This window comes from Microtus ochrogaster, chromosome 8 (assembly GCF_000317375.1).
Source record: "Microtus ochrogaster isolate Prairie Vole_2 chromosome 8, MicOch1.0, whole genome shotgun sequence".
Taxonomy (NCBI): domain Eukaryota; kingdom Metazoa; phylum Chordata; class Mammalia; order Rodentia; family Cricetidae; genus Microtus; species Microtus ochrogaster.
In genome coordinates this window covers 74,068,824-74,089,676 of record NC_022015.1, presented here as the reverse complement: position 1 = coordinate 74,089,676, position 20,853 = coordinate 74,068,824, and the positions used below count along the sequence as shown (strand labels likewise).

Sequence of the window (20,853 nt, the reverse complement as noted above, 5' to 3'; positions counted from 1 at the left end):
AAAAAAAAAAAAAAAAAAAGAATCATGGGGCTAATGAGAGGTCCTCCTTACAGCCTAACAAACCCAGTCATCTAACGTGGACCTAGACCTAGCTTGTCTTCAGTGTCATGTGAGAGCCTGTCCGTAGTCATGCTACAACCAGTTAGTTACACGAGTTCCCCAAGTGAGGTCATTATTATCTCAGAGACATGGCCTGCAGGTCCTCAAGAGGGTCCCTGGGCACAAAGACCCATGCCTCAGAGCTGCCCAGCCCAAAGAGCACAGGACAAGGAAGGTCACACCTGTTGAGATTGCCCTTAACTACTTACCAGCTTCCTACATCTCAAGTGTTTCTTCTGGAAAAGGAAAAAATATAAGACTATTTACTTCACACAGTGGCTGCAAGGATGAACTGAATTAATATTGGTATGAACTGTTGGCTGCTACGGATGTATGAAATTAACAAGTGCCCAAGTCCCCAAGTAGGCCAGAACCCAGTTGCTGATGCTGAGACCTGATCAGCTGTTCTAAGCGAACCCGTCTCTGTAACCTCCTCAATCACATCCAGAGACACAAAGACCCATGCCTCAGAGCTGCCCAGCCCAAAGTCCTGACTAAGGGGAAACTAGACAGGCAGACAAAATAGGGCCCATGCTGTGATGGCAGCCTCCCAGAGGACGACAAACACCGGTGCCAGCACATTTGGGACCGGGTTTCTCTGTCACCATCTTTATAGTGAGTTTGAAAGGAGGTCAGGTCCCAGAGTGGGCAGCACAGATATTACAATGGTGCTTGCTAATCTCAACAGAGCTGGCCACTGTCAAGCCTGAGACAGCAGAGAGCTAGGCTCCAGGAGAGCTGAGGGCATAGGGAGAACGGTCTTAGCGGACCATTGCTCAACTGCCTGTTAGCAAATTGGTAACAAGGACCAAGAACCTCAGGAGAGGGTCTGACCCCCACCCTCCCCAGATGTCAGACTTCACTTTGGGTTCCTGATTGGGCACTTGAGCTGCAGGGAGGGCAGAAGACTCCAGAGGGCTCGCACCTCTGATCTATCCTCACCCATCTCTGTATATCAGCCAATGGAGGGCAAAGAGTTGGGGCAAAGGGGACGGCTTTCTGCCAATACCCAGCCCTGCTGTCTGCAGGAACTGCCAATACTCAGTTGTGTCTACAGGAACTGAGAGCCTGGTCTGTGCCCTTTGCAGTATCTAGGGGCACAATAGCCAGACATATAAATAAGAAACAGAACGAGATATCAGGCGTGTCTCAGGTCAAAGAGAGAGGGGCATCTCTGCAAGAGCTCTCTGTCAGAGCTCTGGCGTCCTTTGGGAGGCGGGAGGAGCAGCCTCCCTACATTTCCAGCAAACTACTCAAGGTACAAGTCCACTTCTGACCTGCCACCAGTGCCAGAGATGCCCAGGGCAAGGAGCCACACTTGGGGCTTAGGGAGTACAGTCCTGGGTCAGGGTCCAGACTGCAGCTGGAAAGCTTCCAGATGCCCCATGACACAGCTTGGCCATCTGCTACTGCCACGACAAAACACGAGTGACCTAAGAAAGTCATTGGCTTGCAGCTAAGAGCTGCTGAGTGGCAATGGAAGCCTCTCCATGCTGTCAGAGAGCTCGATTCTTCCAGCTCTAGAAGGCAGGTACACCAGGTGAGCCGTGCTGGGTGGATTGGCGCTCAGAGTAACCCTCTTGACACCATAATCTGTTCCCAGGACACAGCCCTGGTGTTAAGCAGCCAAACTCCCCACCTCAGTTCCTACAGCAGCTTCCTATGCTAGCTGCAGTTCTGGGGGCACCCAATCTTCTCTAAGACACGCTGCCTACTCCAGATGATGGCATCTTTCCCGTAGTGTGTGGTATCACTCATCTTTCTGGGGATCATGAATCAACAACTGGAGCCTGACTCCAAAGCTGTGGTCACTTCCAACAAACCGTGTGTGCAGTCAGTCGGCATCCGCCATCAACAGTCCATTGTTTCTTTCGTGTTCCCTGCAAAGGAAGGCCTGCGCATCCTAGCTGGCCCCCAGGACTTGAGGTTGCCAGATAATAAGCTTATAGTAAAGGCTTCTTAGAAGGTGGGCAGATCATACTAGTGGTGTAGGATCAGTCCAGCTCCATTTTCACCTGAGGCCCAACAATCTCCTGGGCAGGCCAGGTTCCTGCTCTGAGCTGCCAGCACCGAGGCATCCAGGTCAGATGAGAAGGGTTCCTAGCTCTAGCCTTGCTCTGCACTCACCTCCTAACAGAGGAAGAGGTGGGAAGGAAGCAGATCTGACCTCTGGGATCGGCTGGTTTCTCTCAAGGACTACAGGACCCCGAGACAGGCGGCAGAGGCCTGCTAAGGATTTTCCTTCCCTTCCCTGGGCCCCAGGAAAGGCAGGCAGGAAGAAAGGCCTAGGCAGCAGGCATGCAGTGCAGGGCTGGCCAGACAAGGAGGTCCCTGGGGTTGCAGCTATCAGCCAGAGCCCAGGCTCCAGGAAGGAAGGAAGGGCAACTCTGACCGCGGCTGAGATAAGGGGACTGGCTTAGCACAATGGGCTCCCACAAGGCTGAGAGGCCCCCAGTCAGATTTTGCCCTGACCTGGACTCTTGTCTGTTCACACAGCCCATATAAATATTTACTGCTGTTTACATTCGTGTTCTGCAGGGTCCCCTTTGAGAACCTCTCCTTCAACCACAGGTCTGTGTGCCCCTGGACCAGGGCTATTCTTAACCCCAGAGACCCTGGGTCCCTACACCCAGAACTATGTGCAGTGACCTCTCTCATGCAATCCTTGGTTATAGCCCCTCAGGGAAAATACCATCCTCTTGTTCTAGCCCTGGAACATGACACTTACGGAGGGCGGTCGTGGGTGAGGCCATTATGTCGCTGAGGGTTGATTGGTGGAAGGACAGGTTTGCTGTTGATCTCGAGTCCTCTCCTCAGGGTCTCCCGGATCTGTTCCGTATCTGCAACAATATCCCGAAGTTGCCTGATGGTCCTCTGGGCTCCCAGCAGCCCTTCCTCCCAGCTGCTCTAGAGCCTAGGATAGCAGTGTGTTGGCTAAAGGCCGGCATGGTGGCACACACCAGTAATCCTAGCTCTAGGTGGCTGAGATACGAGTTTGACAAGTTTGAGACTAGCCTGGGCTACCATGATGAGATCCTGCCTCCAAACAGAGAAAGAAGAAAAGGTGGGTGGGTAGTACTAGCAGGGAAGGGATGACCACCAGCTCTGCTGTGACCTGCTGTTGATTACCAAAACCCCCATAAAAACCAACAGTGCTGGGTATGGCGGTGCTTGTCTATAATCCCAGCACTGGGACATTTGAGGCAGGAAATTAGAAGCCAACCTATGCCACAGAGAGAAAGAGAGGTTGTCTAAAAAATAAATAAACAATAAGTAAAATAACCGTGATGATTGCAACTGTGGACATGATCTCCAACCTCTCATTAAGTTAGCCTTTGGTCAAAGACAGCTGAGTGTGAACCCCTCCTGCAGGAGAGTAAAGAGGGGGCCAGATGTTTGCTCTGGGGTTTAAGTTGTCCTTTCAGAAATATTTTTTTATTCATTTTTTTTTATTTCATGTGCATTAGTGTTTTGCCATGGGTGTTGGGTCCTCTGGAAGAGCAGCCAGCACTCCCAAGCACTGAGCCATCTCTCCAGCTTACACACGGCATGGAGTGTGGAGGTACAGTTCCACAGAAGAATCCGTGCTAAGCACTGAAAGGAAAGAAAGAAAAAGAAAGCCAGGTGTGGTGGCTTCTGGAAACCCAACACCTCGGAGATTGGGAGCTGGAGGATCAGGAACTCAAGGTCATCCGTGGCTACACAGTAAGTTAAGAGGTCAGCCTGCACTAAATGAGACTCTATCGCAAAAGCAAACAAAGTCACAAAGCCAGGTATTTTACTCAGGGTTGAAGGCATCTTATTCTTCAATAAGCATAAGACGACAGAACCAACAAAGGAAGGAGACAAAAAGCCTCCCACATACATGGGCGTAAATGGTTGCTTTCCTTTGGCACTGGCTAGGGACAGCCTTAGCAAAAAAGAAAAAAAACAAAACCACAAGTGCTTCTGTAGCCAAGACCAGCAAGGGAGAGTCCAACAGGACAGCCACATCCTCCTTGCCCGAGACCTTCCCTGGAGGCAGTGGGAGCAGGGCGCCCTGCCACAGCCTCCTGAAGTACGGTGTAGGGCAGTGTGGGGGGCTCACGCTCAGGCCACTCTCGTCAAAAGCCCAGGCAGGCCCAAGGAGAGAGATCCACAGGCTCGACAGGGCTGTTTGGCCAGAACTGGGACCTGTGTCAGTTCTGTGGGTGGTGGACATTTGCTGCCTTGTCTTTAGGTGGGCTGTGGACTTTTCCTGTTAACTGTCCCATGGCTCCCACTCACACGCATGACCTCAGATTCCAAGGAACAGCGTGTCCACACAGCTCCACGGGTGTGTCTGAAATGCGCACAGGAAACAGCTACAAGCAGGCTGACAATGCTCATACAGCTCATCCACAGTGGACTGTCTGCTCATCCTAGGCAGTCTGAAAGGCAAGTGGAGAAGGCAGGGGAAGGCCCCAACCTTTGCCAGAGAGCCTCCGGGGCTGTGTGCCAATGCAGATGCTCCGGCTATCCTCATCGTCCTCAGGAGGTCGGCTTAGGTCATCCCAGGCACACTTGGCACTAACACCGCTAAGGTTAGAACCATCTGTCTCGATGCCTTTGTCAACTCTCTCCTGCTTGAAAAGAACCAAAGAGTCAGAGTTCCTTCAGAGAACTGGTAGCCCAAGGTCACCACCACACCCGGTCACTGGTCACTATTCTTCCAGTATTAGCCTTGGAGGTGTTGAGCATGGACAGCTACTGCAAGCTCAGGGTCTTTGACTTTGTTCTCTGATTGCATGCACAGTGGCTTCTGAGCCCTTGGACTCCTTTGGGGAGCAGATCAGGGAAGTCAGGAGGAATGAACATGCCATGGATGCTTCCTTCCCATCAACCCCAGCACCATGGCCTTTGTGCCTGAGAGCCCTCAAAGCTGATGTAGCAGAGACAAAATCTATTTTTCTCAGGGAAGGCATAGCCTTCTCCTCTTCCTGATCTTCCAAAAATCGTCATTGCCCACCCCACCTTCAGGAGTTAGGGTGTGAGTCAGGCCAGACCTGGGAAGCCATACCTGCAGTTCCCCATGATAACCGCTAGAGGGGGCTATCACTCCAGAGCATAAGTGCTCTCTGTCCATAGGCGCCAGCTAACTTTGGCAAAGGGCTCTGGACGGCGTACTTTTCCATTTCCTAGGTTGAAATGGAGGGTCTGGAGGGCAGTAACTGCTGCACGCTTCCCCCAGAGGCCCTGCCTTTGTGTAGACATTGGCACTGTTCAGTCTAAACTTTCTCCAGATGGCCTCAAGGAAGAGTTGTACTAAAAACATCCCTGGGTTTTCTGGTAAAACATAGTTCTGTGGTGCTGGGCTTTGGATCGAAGGTCATCTGGAAGACTCTAGCAGCCTTGTTCATAAACAGCTAAACAGCCATGTAGGCCAAGTAAACCTCCTGTGAGTAGGCACCTCAGAAGCTTATACTCTAATGAGCCAGCCGGTCCCTCTTAAGGGCTCCCAGACAAGGGCATTATTCTTAAGCCTTGGTCACAGGTGGCCTCCTACCATCAGCCACCCTTTCTTCTTTCTTCCTGTGCTGCCATTGGCCTGGGTGAGGCTGGCAGCAGGCAAGCCACAGCTCTAGGTGTTCTAGGCATGAGCACAGGTGAATGGGGTGGGCAAGCAGGATCTGCTGGGGGAGAACCTGGGTTTTCCTGTCAATGGCTATCCCGAGAACCCTCCATGAGGCAGAGCTAAGGACAGCTGGTTCATGGCCCCACTAGTCCAGATTGCTTATTTTATTTATTTATTTATTTATTTATTTATTATGTATACAATATTCTGTCTGTGTGTATGCTGCAGGCAAGAAGAGGGCACCAGACCCCATTACAGATGGTTGTGAGCCACCATGTGGTTGCTGGGAATTGAACTCAAGACCTCTGGAAGAGCAGACCTTTGGAAGAGCAGTTCTTAACCTCTGAGCCATCTCTCCAGCCCCCAGATTGCTTATTTTTAATGTAAAAAGAAAGAGTTAAGAACCATGGCTGCTGTGATAATGCCAGCAACTCAAGAGGCTGCTGCGGGGCAGAGTGAATTCGAGTCCAGTCTAGGCAACTTAGTAAGAACCTACCTCAAAAAGTAAAATGTTCCATCGCCAGATGAAGGTTCTAAGGTGATATGCAAGAGAGGGAGGGGGAATGGATCGGGGGGGAGGGGGAGAGGGGAAGGGGAGTAGGGGAGGGGGTAATGTGTGCGAGGAGGGTGAGGGAAATGCAAAATTTTTTTGCAACAACTAAAAAAAAATAATAAAATAAACAAAACAAAAAAAAAAGTAAAATGTTGGCTAGGCTGGGGATGGAGCAGAGGTCTTGTTTCATATGCACGAGACCCTAGATTTAGCACCCAGTGTCAGGAAAAAAAAGGCAATAGAAGGACAGGCCTGTTTAGGCGCACAGCTGGTTAGTAGGAGTAAACTAAGATCAAAAGAACATGAACCAGCTTTCAAAGCAACTAATGGCAAACAGGCCCCAGAAAGCTCACTTGGTACATAGAGCCATTGGGAAAGCAAGGTACATTTTCTCCCACCGGCTTCTGGCTTGACGGTAATAACCATAGGGTGGGATGGGTCCTGTTGGCTGGGGTCTCAAGAGGGCCTCAGGCAGTACTTGGCACTCATGACAAAGGCCAAACAAGAGCCCACCATGCCCCACGCTGAATCTCGGTGTGGCTGCAGAACCAGGGCTTTAGGGATGGAGCCTTCATGGCTTCGGGCTCCCGCATAAACAGATGCTACACAGAAGGTGAATTCAAAGTAGAGGTAACAAAAGATCCTGGCAACAGTGTGAGCACTTAGAGTTAAAAGTACGCAGAGTGAGTCTCCTTTACGAATGGAGAGGGTGTATGCTCAAGAACTCACAGGTCAGTAGCTACTCACAGGTCTGCAGGCTTCATGTCCTTTAGCCTCTCCCCTACTGTATGACTTACAATGCCCAGTCACTGCTGTGGCCTGCCAGAGCCTTACAGAAGCATGACCTGCCTCTGGTGCCAAACAACAACAAGGCAGACGTGTGGTCTGCTGCTTCTGCCCCTGCACAAGCATGCAAGAAATGCAGCAGTGGTCTGTAGCTTCCAAAGTCCAGATGGGTGCCGCACGAGCATCTCTTCTAAAGTACCAGAGGTGACAGTGACACTGTCTAGAGACTCCTTCACAATGGCTGGATGACTAGATCAACCTAGCCTGTGATGCTGTCTGACATAGGGAGGGTGGCTCCCCGAAAATGTGTGCTAAGAAGGGGGAGCAGGGAAAGGAGCATAGGGCAAGGAAGCAACATTCCTTACGACTGCCTTCCTTTGTTGGTAGTGGGCTAATTTTAAATTGATATATAATTTACATACAATAAAATCCATTCTCTTTAAATGCATACATGCATGTGTCAGGCTCGCCTTTCTGGTGAAATCTGCTTTCTTATATGGGCTGCAGAACTCAGGGGACACGTTCCAGACCATGCCATATTCCTACTGGCTCACACACACATTTTCTTGGGATGAAAGCCAGTGTTATCTGGAAGAGTGCTAGCAAGGTTTTCCTCACTCAAGACATACTTGCAGGTGCGGATCGATCTCAAATATGGTTTCTCCCCTCCGCATGTCAGTTATCAGCCAGGGACCGCCAGCACTGTGAACAAGGAGAGACGACGAGAACTGAGGGTCTGGACTGAGCATCAGTCAACAGGCTTTCTTGTTTGCAGTCCCAGGCCCAGAACACACAGGGACCATAGGGAAATGAGTGCTCCAAACAGCAAAGCAAAGGATCCGACAGGAGGGACAGAGGGAGGACGCCCACCCCCAAGACCCAGGGGTCAAGGCCCCTCCTTCGAGGGACGTGTACTCACACGGGCACCGTTCTCAGCAGTTCCAGGATGCCTTGCCCATTCCACTGCTGGGCTGAATGTAGCTCCTCAGTGCAGACGCCGACAATCTGCGGCCCAGGACGAGACGCCATGTGTTTTATGGCCATCCCTCCCAGATGTCCAGCTACCCAGGCCCTCTCAGGGACATCTCAAGGAGGGGCAATAAAGGTACAGTTTGTGTTTCTAGGCTGGTGTTCCCCAAATGTGATGGCTCCCTCAGGAGGTGCTACCTAGCTGGAAGGTCCCTGAGTCCAGAGAAAGCCACCAAGGCCTGAGCAGGTATCTAGTAGCAAAGAACCAAGCTCTTGGCTACAGAAGAAACTAAGGGCAGCTTGAATCATATCAGGGTAGGTCCTCCCTCAGGCCAGGTATTTAGAGGTAGGGTGAGGTCAGGCGGCTGTTGCTGTGGGCAGGTCTGTGGGAATCTCTAGGACACAAGTGAAACTTCCCCTCATTAGAACTGCAAGCAAGCATGGGCAGCAGCTGATGAGATTCACAGCCACTGAGGAAACAGGAGGTAAGCCTGGAGCTGGTTTCCTGCTGGGATGTCCCTCTTACCTCTGCATTGCAGAGGATGAAATCAGACCATCTGAATCAATACAGACCATGGCAGGGAAGACAGGACCAAGAGGCGCAGGTGGCGTCTCACCTGGAGGAAGGTAACCACCCCGAACGGGGTCTGCACAGGCTGCATCTGCGGGTCCTCCGTCAGCAGCATGTGCTGAATTCTCGACTCACTGTTGTCCAAAGGGCTGTGCCAAGACACGTGGTCCCCGCTACAGAAGGTGTTCTCTGTGGAGAGACAGCGTGAGCCTCAGCATTGGATCGAGCCCTGGAATCTGCCCTGATCGCAGAAGCCCGGGTTGGGAGGCTGCAGGGCCTAGAACAGCCAGATGCACCCCAGGGAGGCTCCCCAGACTCCTAGAACAGCCAGATGCACCCCAGGGAGGCTTCCCAGCCTCCTAGAACAGCCAGACGCACCCCAGGGAGGCACCCCAGACTCCTAGAACAGCCAGATGAGCCCACTCCCAATACAAGTGAAGAATTGAGGCTACTCCCAAAACACCAAATAATGGTCTTGGATGACAGTGTGTTTGCCTTCACTGGAAAAGGACAGGCTACTGGTGTTGCATGCTCACTTGGCCCAGGAAGGCCAGACTTCGAGCATCTGCTGTGCTCCTCCAGTACCCCTTACACATGGGGATGGGCACAATCAAGTGGGCTAAGAATGAGGTGCTTTCCACTGGGGCCAATGGACCATCAGCAAGCAGGGAAGCTGGAAGCAGTGGGAATTGGTGGAAAAACTCCCCGGGATTTCTGCTCTGGTGAATCAGTGCAGAAAGGGAACACTCAACCTCAAAAAGCCTTGGAGATCTGCTGCCAGTTTCCCACTGAAGATCTGGGGATTTCAGAGGAACACCGGAGACTTAGGGTAAATGGAAATCAGGACAGTACCTTGCATACCTCAGTAGACAGCACTGCTGACGTGGGGAGGGGGGAGGCGGCCTCTGTTAGAGCACAGCAACTAACCTCAGACTCAGGATCATGCTTTACAAAGGCCTACTGTTTATTTAAAAAAACAAAACAAAACAAAACAAAAAAAAAAAAAAAACAAACGCCAGCAGTGAAGGCACATGCATGTAACCCTAGCTCTCAGGAGGTTAAGGCAAGCGTTGAGGCCAGCCTGGGCTACCTGCCAACACTGTCTCAAAAAATAAAAACAAAAACCCAAACAGAACATGTTTACAGCAGCAAAGCCACAGTGGAGCACTCCGTGTAGTACTAAGTACCCTCCTATAGTGTGCTGTGCTTGCCAGCTCACCTGCACCGGCAGGTTCCCAGGCTGCCCTCAAACTCCCTGTGGGGCCTCCAACTCTGAGCCAAGTCTTGAGATTATAGACATGTGCCATCACATCCAGCTGTTGGTTTCTCTTTAAAATGTGCATGAATGCCGGGCGGTGGTGGCGCACGCCTTTAATCCCAGCACTCGGGAGGCAGAGACAGGCGGATCTCTGTGAGTTCGAGACCAGCCTGGTCTACAGAGCTAGTTCCAGGACAGGCTCCAAAGCCACAGAGAAACACTGTCTCAAAAAACCAAAAAAAAAAAAATAATAATAATAAAAATAAAAAAATAAAATGTGCATGAAACCAGGCGATAGTGGTGCATGCCTTTAATCCTAGTAATTGGGAGGCAGAGATAGGTGGATTTCTGTGAGTTCAAGGCCAGCCTGGTCTATGGAGCTAGTTCCAGGGCAGCTAGGGCTGTTACACAGAAAAAATCCTGTCTTTTTTTTTTTTTTAAATATTGCTTTATAAATAATACCATTCAAAATTTCCATTTCCTCCGCTCCTCCCATTTCTCTCCCACTCCCTCCCCCCCAGCTCTCCCACTCCCCCACCCCCTCCAGTCCTAAGAGAGGGCAGGGCACCCTGCCCTGTGGGAAGTCCAAGGCCCTCCCTGCTCCATTTAGGCTTAGGAAGGTATGCATCCAAACAGACTAGGGTCCCAAAAAGCCAGTACATGCAGTAGAGACAAATCCTAGTACCATTATCATTGGCTTCTCAGTCTGCCCCCATTGTCAGCCACATTCAGAGTCCCGTTTGATCACATGTGCGTTCAGTCCCAGTCCAGCTGGCTTTAGTGAGCTCCCATTAGATCAGGCACACTGTTTCAGTGGGTGGACCAACCCCCCGCCCCACCCCCACCCTCACAGTCCAAAAACAAAAAAATAAGTGTTCCACTTAGATGCCTGGTGCCTGAGGAGGCCAGAAGAGGGCATCAGATACCCTGGAACTGGAGTTCTAGACATCCATGGGCTGACTTGTGGGTGCTGGGAACCCAACCTGACTCCTCTGGAAGAGCAGCAGGTTCTTTTAACCATTAAGTCATTTCTCTAGCCCTGACCACATCCAATTTCCCATGGTGCTGGTGAGAGCCCAGGCTTTGTGCATGCTAGGCAAGCACTGTACCACTGAGCTACACATCTTAGAGCTCATTTCACATCTGCTGCAGAGAACCTCCTCTGCTAAACATCTATGGCATGCAGCAAAGCAGAACACATCACACAAGCCATGCACGTCTGCACACAGCAGCCTGAGCCTGGAAACTTCTGCCCTTGATTGTCTTGTCTTGATCTGAACTCTTAGTTCCTTCCCATGTTACCTGATATCACCCAACCATCTTTCCCAGGCAGACACAGGCTCTAGGAGCTGTCCACACTTCGACAGTGCTCACTCATCAGGAGACCCCAGGAACAAAGAGGAGGAGAAGGCGGGCTAGTGAGAAACCCTCAAGCTTCTGCACTCCTGCTTGCATACTCCTGAGCCCCTCTCTCCTTTTACTATGTCTATAATCAGCTTGCTGGAAGTAAGAAACAGCATGAGAGACTGAACTAATAATTAAAAACCCTCACCAGACTCCACTGACATCAGAGAATTTATGATTTTTCATAAGCCTTTCCAAAAATAAAAAAGAAACACTTCTCAATTCATTAGTGATGCTAATACTATTCTGATACCAAAATCAGACAAAAGAATTTAAGAAAATGGAAAAAGGAAACCATAGATCAATATCACTTATACATATAGAAAAAAAAATCCCAACAAAATACTAGCAAGATGAACCCAGCAACATATAAAAGAGGTTAAATATAAAAAACAAGTAGGATTTATCCCAAAAATTCTAGCTTGATTTAATTAAAAAATCAAGCTGGGTAATGGTGGCGGTTCACACCTTTAATCCTAGCACTCGGGAGGGAGAGGCAGGCGGATCTCTAGGAGTTTGAGATCAGCCTGGTCTACAGAGCGAGTTCCAGGACAGGCTCCAAAGCTACACAGAGAAACTCTGTCTCTAAAAACAAAGCAAGGGGCTGGAGAGATGGCTCAGAGGTTAAGAGCTCTTCTGCTCTTCTAGATGTCTTGAGTTTAATTCCCAGCAACCACATGGTGGCTCACAACCATCTGTAATGAGATCTGGTGCCCTCTTCTGGCAAGTGTAAGTATAATAAATAAATTTTTAAAAAAGCAAAACAAACAAAATTTAATATAATAGGGCTGAGGATGGAGCTTGGTTGATAGAGTGTTTGCCTTGTGTGCATGAGGCCCTGGGTTTGATCCTCAGCGTCAACCAGGGGTGGTATTAGACATCTGTAATCCCAGAACAAGGGAGTGGAAGTAAAAAAAAAAAAAAAAAACAATCCACATTCAGGGGATGAAATGGCTCAGTGCATAGAGGCTTGCATGGCGAGCCTAACTACTCACAGTAGAGAGAAAACTGCCCCTAAAAGCTGACCCTCTAGGTATGTGCCATGGCACATGCATGCTCACACACACACAATAAAATATACACAATAAAACAAACAATAAAATATACACAAGAAAATAAAAACTGAAAAAAAAAAAAAGAAGAATCAGGTTCACATAGTGAATTTAATGCAGCTCCTGTCTATAGGAATAAAAATTAAGAAACTGAGGGCTGGAGAGATGGCTCAGCGGTTAAGAGCATTACCTGCTCTTCCAGAGGTCCTGAGTTCAATTCCCAGCAACCACATGGTGGCTCATAGCCATCTATAATGAGATCTGGCGCCCTCTTCTGGCATGCAAGCATACATGGAAGGAATGTTGTATACATAATAAATAAATCTTTAAAAAAAAATCAAGAAACTGAAAGGACAACACAACACTGTTGTCTCTGAGACATGGAAAAAACATGTCACAAAATCCAATACCTTTTCATGATTAAACCAAACACTGCAACTAGGAATAGATGGGAGTGTTCTCACTCTGACTAAAGACAGCTAAAGAACCGGCAGGAACACTGTGCTCGATGGTAAACGAGTGACTCATTTCCCTCTTCGATGAGGACCAAGACAGGTGTCTCGCTGCTTGTATTCATCATTGCAGCTGAGGTTCCCATAGGAGGCTTGGACACAAAAAGCAATCAAACACATCCAGACTGGAAAGGAAGAGGAAAACTGTGTTCCAACACCAAGGGCTTGTGCATGCAACATCTGAGGAATGCATGAGAAACTACATTTATAAAGGTGGCAGGGTACACAGGCAATATGCAAAAATCATTTTTATTTCTAGATGCTAGGAATGAGCAAACAAAATGAAATTAATGAAAACAATTTCTTTATGATAACACCCATAAGAGTACACTACTTGGGAGACTAACTATTTGGGAGACATCTAACAAGAAAATTAGAAACGTGGACACTTAAAATTTCAAAACATTGTTGAAGGAGGTCACCGAAAACCCACACGAATGCAAAGTCATCCACTCAGAAGACAGAACCACCCTGTGAGCAGCACTCCCCGAATCATCTACAGCCAGTTCAGGCTTTCTAAGAACGTCAGGTGTCTTTCTGGGAGAGTCGTACAAACATTCTGAAATCCATAAAAAACGCCAAGAGGGCAAGAACAGTCAAGAACAGATTTTGAAACAAACAAGAGGAAGAAAATCAGGTAAGTGTGGTCACATACACAGGTTATGTAATCCAAACACAGGAGGATTGAGAGCTTGAGGCTAGCCTGAGCTACATAATAAAACTGTCTCAATGGGGGCTGGAGAGTTGGCTCAGAGGTTAAGAGCATTGCCTCTTCTTCCAAAGGTCCTGAGTTCAATTCCCAGCAACCACATGGTGGCTCACAACCATCTGTAATGGGGTCTGGTGCCCTCTTCTGGCCTGCAGGCATACACACAGACAGAGTATTGTATATATAATAAATAAATATTTTAAAAAAAAACTGTCTCAAAAACCAAGGCCTAGCTGTGTATGTGGTAGCTCACGTCTTCAGTCCCAGCACTTGGGAAGCAGAGACATGTGGATCTCTATGAGTTCAAGGCTAGCATGGTCTATGTAGTGTAAAAACAGTGAGACCCCAACTAAAAGAAATAAAATAAACCGGGCAGTGGTGGCGCATGTCTTTAATCCCAGCACTCAGGAGACAGAGATAAGGAGATCTCTGTGAGTTCGAGGCCAGCCTGGTCTACAAGAGATAGTTCCAGGACAGGCTCCAAAGCTACAGAGAAACCCTGTCTTGAAAAACCAAAAAATAAAATAAAATAAATAAGTCAATTATGCTAATTTTAATAGAAAAAATACCCAAAGAAAACAAAACCCAAGGACTGGGCTGTATCTCAAAGAGAGCACTTGGAGAGATGGCTCAGCAGTTAGAGCAATCATTGCTCTTATAAAGGACTGGAGTTTTGTTCCCAGCATTCACATGGTGCTCAGAGCCATTCTAGTTCTAGGGCATCCAAAGTCCTCTTGTAATCTCAGAGGGCACCAGGTATGCATGTGGCACAACACAGACATCCATGCAGGCAAACTGCTCATACACATAAGATAAACTAAAAGAGAGAGGCAAAACATTTTCCAAGTGCCAATAAGGTTCTGAGCTCAACTCCTGGAACTGAAAATAAATAAATAATAAACAAGGAGAAGGAAAGAAGAGTGAAGCTGAAGGACGCAATCTCCGATTTTATTGTTTATTTGCTTGTCTTCACAGGGCTGGGGATCATCCCAGGGCCTGACTGCACACCATGCTAGTTCCAGTGAGTGAGCACTCAGTCAGACCTCTCTATATTGAATTTGCTCTACAGCTACGGTAGCCAAGTGAAGACAACACTGCATAAGGAGAGATCAATACAACAAAACTGGAGCTCAGAAATAAAGCTGCACGTTTATGGCCACTACTCTGCCAACAGTGCCAAGGCAACACAAGAGGAAGGTGAGGAAAGTCTGTTCAGCAAATGGTGCTGGAACACGGGGCTATTCAAATTCAAAGGATACCATAAACAATAACTCACTCAAAAGGGATCACAGACCTAACTGTGATCATTAAAATTGCAGAACACTTAGAAGAAAACAAAGTGTCAGATTAGGTGATGATTTCCTGGATGTAATACCAAAAGAACAAGCAATGATAGATTGACAGATTGAACAACAAAATTAAAACTATGTTGTGCTGTAGATATCACCATCAAGAAAAAAAAAGAAATGCAAATCAAAACCACTACTTTATACCCATTAGAATGGTAATTATAAACAATAACAAAACAAATCCAGAAAATGACAAGTATTGGTGACTGATGTGGAAAAATTAGAGCCCTTGTACCCTGCTGGTGGCGATGTCAAACAGTACAGCTGCTACGGAAACAGTATGGCAGGTCTTCAAAAACTAAAAAAAAAAACCAGAATTACCATACGATCCAGCAATTCCAATTTGGGGTACAAACTCAAAAGAACTGAAAGCAGGAACTTGAACAGACAGTGTGCCAATGCTCAGAGCAGCACTGTTCACAAAAGCAGAGACATGGAAGCCATCCAAATGCTCATCAGTAAACCAATGGACTAACAAAATGTGTAATTTGCACAAAATGAAATACTATTTAGCCTTCAAAAGACAGACATCCTAACCTATGCTACAACATGGATGAGCCTTGAAGACATTATATTAAGTGAAATCAGTTAGAAAGGGAAAATGATTTATGATCCCACTGATATGAGGAACCGACTCCAGTAGTCATGTCTACAGAGACTGAGTGCAACGGCAACTGAGGGACTGGTTTACTGGTGAAAAGTTCAGTTTGGGGAGCTGACAAAAGTATAAGATGACTGGTGGGAATGGCCGTACAGCACTGTGATGAGGCTTAGCACTACTCAAGTGTTTTAAGACAGAAATCTTTGTGTTATTTATATTTAAACACAATTTTACCACCCACCGAGACAGCGTGCCTGATCTAATGGGAGCTCACCAAATCTAGCTGGACTGGGACTGAACGAGCATGTGATCAAACGGGACTCTGAATGTGGCTGACAATGGGGGCTGACTGAGAAGCCATTGATAAAGGCACTGGGACCTGCTTCTACTGCATGTACTGACTTTTTGGGACCCTAGTCTATTTGGATGCACACCTTCCTAGACCTGGATGGGGGGGGGGCTTGGACTTCCCACAGGGCAGGGTTCCCTGCCCTCTCTTAAGGAGGGAGGGGGAGTGGGGGAGCGGGAGGGGAATGGGAGGAGGGGAGGAACTGTAAATTTTTTGAATGGAAAAATAAAAAAATAAACACAATTTTAAAAGAGACAATCCAAAAAATAGAAAATATTGTCAAGACAAAAACTTGGTAAGCCCTCATAAACTATAAAGCATGTTGTGTCCAGAATATGTAAAGAGCTCTTACAATTCAATAAGAGACAAATAATTGAATTAAAATTGGGCAAAAGATCTGAATAAATGTTTTTCCAAAGAAGAAATACAATCAATTAGCACATAAAAGGGGGAAATTCAAGCCAATGCACAAGGAGAGACCACTGCTTTGTGTACCATAAGGAAATGATTGAAAGAATGTGGACAAATCAGGCTGCAGAGATGGCTCAAACTGCTTACTATATAAACATGAAGACTTGAGTTCAATCGCTCAGAATCCAGGAAGAAAGCTGTGGCAGCTAGTGCCTGCGATCCAAGCACTGGGGAGATGGGGGATCTTGTTTGCTTGCCAGCCACTTAGAGCTATGAGCTCCAGGTGTTTTGAGCGATTCTGTCTCAAAAAACAAGGAGGGCTAGACTGATGACTCAGGCATTTGCTTTTCCTTCAAGGACTCAGGTTCGGTTCCCAGTACCCAGATTAGGAAGCCTGAGGACCTGGGTTTGATCCCCACAACTCACATAGAAGAAGGAAAGAGCTGATTCCTGCAGGGGCCCTTCAACTTCCATGTGTACCGTGCACACGCACACACACACACATGTGCACACGAACACATTCACGTACACGCACACACTCGCGTGTGCATGCACAAGTGCATATCATTAATGAATGCAGTTTTTGAAAACTGCACTAAGAAGACCATGTATCTGTTATCTGACTCTGTTGACACAGAGCACTTGGGTAGCTGAATGGCTGGAAGAAATAAAAGAATGAGCTGTCAAAGGGCTGGATGTGCTTCTCTGGAAGGTGTTGAAAATATTCGAGGTACAACTGTGAGTTATACATTATGTGGAGCATCAAAAGCTATTTGAAAAAGAAGATGATGATGATGATAAGGAGATGCTGATGATGCTGGGGGGGGCAAAGGAGAGAAACCACGCCTCTCATGACACCTCCTGGGCTCACAGTGATGTGATAGCACAGCATGCTATTGGTTCCTATGAACATCTGGACATATGAACAACATTTCACTATCTGCAGCTGAGAAAAGAGTCCTTGAGACTGTCAGTCAGGTGGCATTCTAGAGAGGATGGACAAGCCCAGTGTTCAGCAACACTTCCAAGAGCTTTCTCTGCCTCACTGTGCCCTGCACCATTACTTTACCTCTGTTTCCCCATGACTCTAACATAGCATTTTGTTTCCAAGACAGGGCTGCCCTGGAATTTACTCTGTACACCAGGCTGGCCTCAAACTCATAGAGATCCACCTGCCCTGCTTCCCAAGTGTTGGGATTAAAGTTGTGCACCACCACCACCTGGTAACACTAACATACTTTTTACCCAAACTTTAAAAATATTTTTTGTTTGTTTTTATTTGACATTTGCCTGCATGTATGTATATGCACTGTGTACATGCATTGCCCTAGGAACCAGAAGAAGAATTGGATACCCTGGAACTGGAGTCACACATAGTTGTGAGTGTCATCTTGATGCTGGGAACCAAACCCAGGTCCTGGGGCAAGAGTAGTAAGTTCTTGTAACAGTTGAGCCAGGTCTCCAGGCCCTAAACAAACCTAATTTGCTCTAAGCTACTTGTTCTTCAGTGCAGGGGTGGAACTCAGGACTTACACATTAGGCATGTACTCTGCCACCAAACATTCTCTCCCAACAAATGTATTAAAACAAGCAAGCAAACAAACAAAAACAACTCACTTTTATCATCATGCTAAATGAGGAGAATAAGGTGAAAATCGGTGTTGTTTACCATCAGTAAGATCTGACAGCTTTAAAATAATACCGCGGAAACAATGCATTATTAAAAAATGGAAAGGAACACAGCTCACAATGCTGTATGAGGGTTAAGAAGTCACTAAACTAAGACAAAATCAACAGGAATTAAAGGGTTCAGAAGAAAAGAAAACCTTCACTATTTATATTTCTGTTACTTGGATCATTCACCAACTCAAATCTGCTCCAAGGGCAGACAGGCCCTGGTACAGTGGTGAACTCTGGAGTTTGGAGGCCTCTGCCCCTTGCTAGCTGTACCCTTAGGCTAACTGCCCAACCACAGCATTTGTTTCCTAGTCTGTACTCAGTATATGACTGCAATGTGTCATTATTTATTCCAGCACTGTGCTAGAATAACAGGTCTATGTGTACTTGTCAGAAAACGGCAGCCACCAAGCCTGTAGTAATAGCAAGAGCCCAGTAGGTGGCACCATTGCCCGTGATTTACGAACAGATGGCCAGACCCTTGCAGGCTCAGCTGTCTAGTCTGAACCACACACACCAGGCAAGGGCTTAGACCAGACACAGGGAAAAGGCTGTAAAGGGTTAGAGCTGTGATCTTTTATTAAACATTATTGAGACTTATTTAAAAATAAATAATTGAAAACCAGACTGTGAATGATCAAATAGCATTCTGTTTAGGTTTAATTTGGGAAAGGGCTTAATTTAGGAAGTGATGAAAAGACTCCAGGCCAAGCTGTGGCTCTAGGGCCAACACACTCCCCTGAGCGTATGTGTGGTCAAGACTGCAGAAGGCATTACTGAGTTAGAGGAGTTGACCAGAAAGTCAACCCTTGCTATGAATGTTTAGAGTGTGACACTAACAGAACCTTCCAGGGAAAGGCAGGGTCTGCAGTGGCCAAGAAACAGTCTTTCTTAACAATGAAAGAGCCTTGGTCACAGTTTTCAAGCTACGGACAAAGCCACAAAGGGCTCATTCTTGAGTCCGGCCTGGTCTTTATGCCCTGGATGCTTGGCCCTATTCTGTGGGAAGCCCCAGAGGTCTCTGCACTAACCTTCAGAGCCTGCCCCAGGAAGCTCAGGCCCTTCAGAGGGGTTTTCAAATGTTAATAAAGCCTTGGTCAGAGGTGTAGCTGTCCAGCCAGGGGTTAGAGGGGCTCTTTCCCTCTCTGGTTCCCTAAGTCTCCTCACCAAGAGGAACTGGAAATCCTTGGGGTCTGTAAAAGGCCATCCCTAGTGGGGGGCTGGGAAGTGGTTTTCCATCTCTTCCTTCCTGTGAGCCCCCAGGGTACATGAAAGACCCCCATCAGGCCCAGAGTTCAGTCTTCCTGAATGCTGTATACTCAGGGAGCCCAGTTCCAGTCAGTGCCACCCCCTGCTTGGAAGGAAGCCCCTTAATCCACAGCATGTTCGTCAGTAACAGCTCCTTATGGTGAAACCTCCTAAAACTCTGCGTGTGCTTGCATATGTGTGTATGCTTGTGCTATGTATGATTTCTGTATGTGTATATTTGTGTATGTGTACATGCTTGCAAGCCTAGTGTTGAATGGGTGTGGAAACACTCATGGGCACCTCAAATTGACCCTCACTCCATCCTTACCTCCCCGGAGTCCAGCTTTAGTTACAGTGGTCTGAAGCCTGACCAGCCAGGATGTAACAAATTAACAAAATCTAGGGAAATGGGTTGCAAGAAGGGTATTGTTTGAAAAAATAATTAGCCCTGCCTTTGAAACACTGAAAAAATGAATGCATTCTCCAAGGGTTCCTAATTTATCCCCAACTCTGGAGCATGATGAGAGGGCTGCCTGTATTCTATGTAAAAGTACAGTTCCACTGGTCTACACAGAAAAAGTACATCTCCCCACCTGCCCCCCCTTACACACACACTCAGCCCTCGGAAGTAAGGTGTTCACAGGGCGGAAAAGACAGTGTTCCTTCTGGGGTTTGTATGACCAAAGCAAATGTTCCTTCAAGTTTTGTTTTGAGAAGCCTAGGATAATCATGAGCTTTCCAAGGACAGAAACAAAGCAAGAAAATGGGAGAAGGGCCAACAAGCCTGACGAACCTATATGGTAGAGGAAAAAGCAACTCCCAAGTTGTTATCTGACTTCTGTGTGTGCTGTGCAGGTCACATGATACCAGACTACTCACCACACACACACACACACACACACACACACACACACACACACACACACATATACCATACACACATTGGGTAGGATAGTTGTTTACACTGTATGAAGATATGTCACTGTGACTGGTTTAATAAAAAGCTGAACGGCCAATAGCTAGGGAGGAGAGGTAGGTGGGATTTCTGGGGCTGAGAGAGGAGGTCAGGAGATGAATCTAGGTGCTCGGATTTTGCCAGCAAGACATGGAGGGAGTCAGAAGTACAGAATGGAGGAGGGGTGAAGAGCTACATGATAAAACACAGATTAATAGAAACGGGTTAAGTTATAAAAGCTAGATGGAAATAAGTCTCCATGTCATTATTTGGTGGCTAGTGGTCCAAAAGAAGTCTAACAAGAAAGTCCAACTACACATACACACACACACACACCACTCAACATGCGCGCACACACACATGAACACACACACTCTTGTGCCAGGCATCAAGTCTGTGGGTACTGTACAGAGGAAGAAAATGGGAGGAGGCGCACACGGACTGAAGACTCAAGTCTGGAGATGCTGAGGTCAAGCTGCTCATGGCACAGCAACCATAGACTCTCAAGAAAGGGTCTTGACATTTTCTTGTTTGTTCCTACAGTGAGTGCTGTGCTGGGAACCAAAGCCAGGGCCTTGGATGTGCCAGGCAGGCACTGTGCCACAGAGCTGAACTCCCAGCTTATCCTCTCTTGCTGTGGTGTTCACAGATCACAGTGCCAGTCAAAGCCCAGGTGTCCTTTCTCCAGACTCAGGGTGGGGGTTCTGAGGGGTTCACACTCCCAGAATGTTGAGTGCAATTAGGAGGCACTCCATCT

General features: G+C 47.5%; 1 protein-coding gene across 2 annotated transcripts in view; it reads right to left on the bottom strand.

Annotated features, from left to right (window-relative positions):
• The window catches only part of Sufu (SUFU negative regulator of hedgehog signaling), a 99,925-nt gene that overhangs the window by 27,843 nt on the left and 51,229 nt on the right, over positions 1-20,853 (bottom strand). Inside the window, exons 4-8 of one of the 2 annotated variants that reach the window (XM_005352410.2) lie at positions 8,618-8,760; positions 7,951-8,036; positions 7,661-7,733; positions 4,547-4,703; positions 2,828-2,939 (exon numbers count right to left, since the gene is read on the bottom strand). In XM_005352410.2, the coding sequence (XP_005352467.1) occupies positions 2,828-2,939; positions 4,547-4,703; positions 7,661-7,733; positions 7,951-8,036; positions 8,618-8,760 (571 nt within the window). The remainder of the gene's footprint in view (positions 1-2,827; positions 2,940-4,546; positions 4,704-7,660; positions 7,734-7,950; positions 8,037-8,617; positions 8,761-20,853) is intronic. The other variant, XM_005352411.2, reaches the window with a different exon arrangement.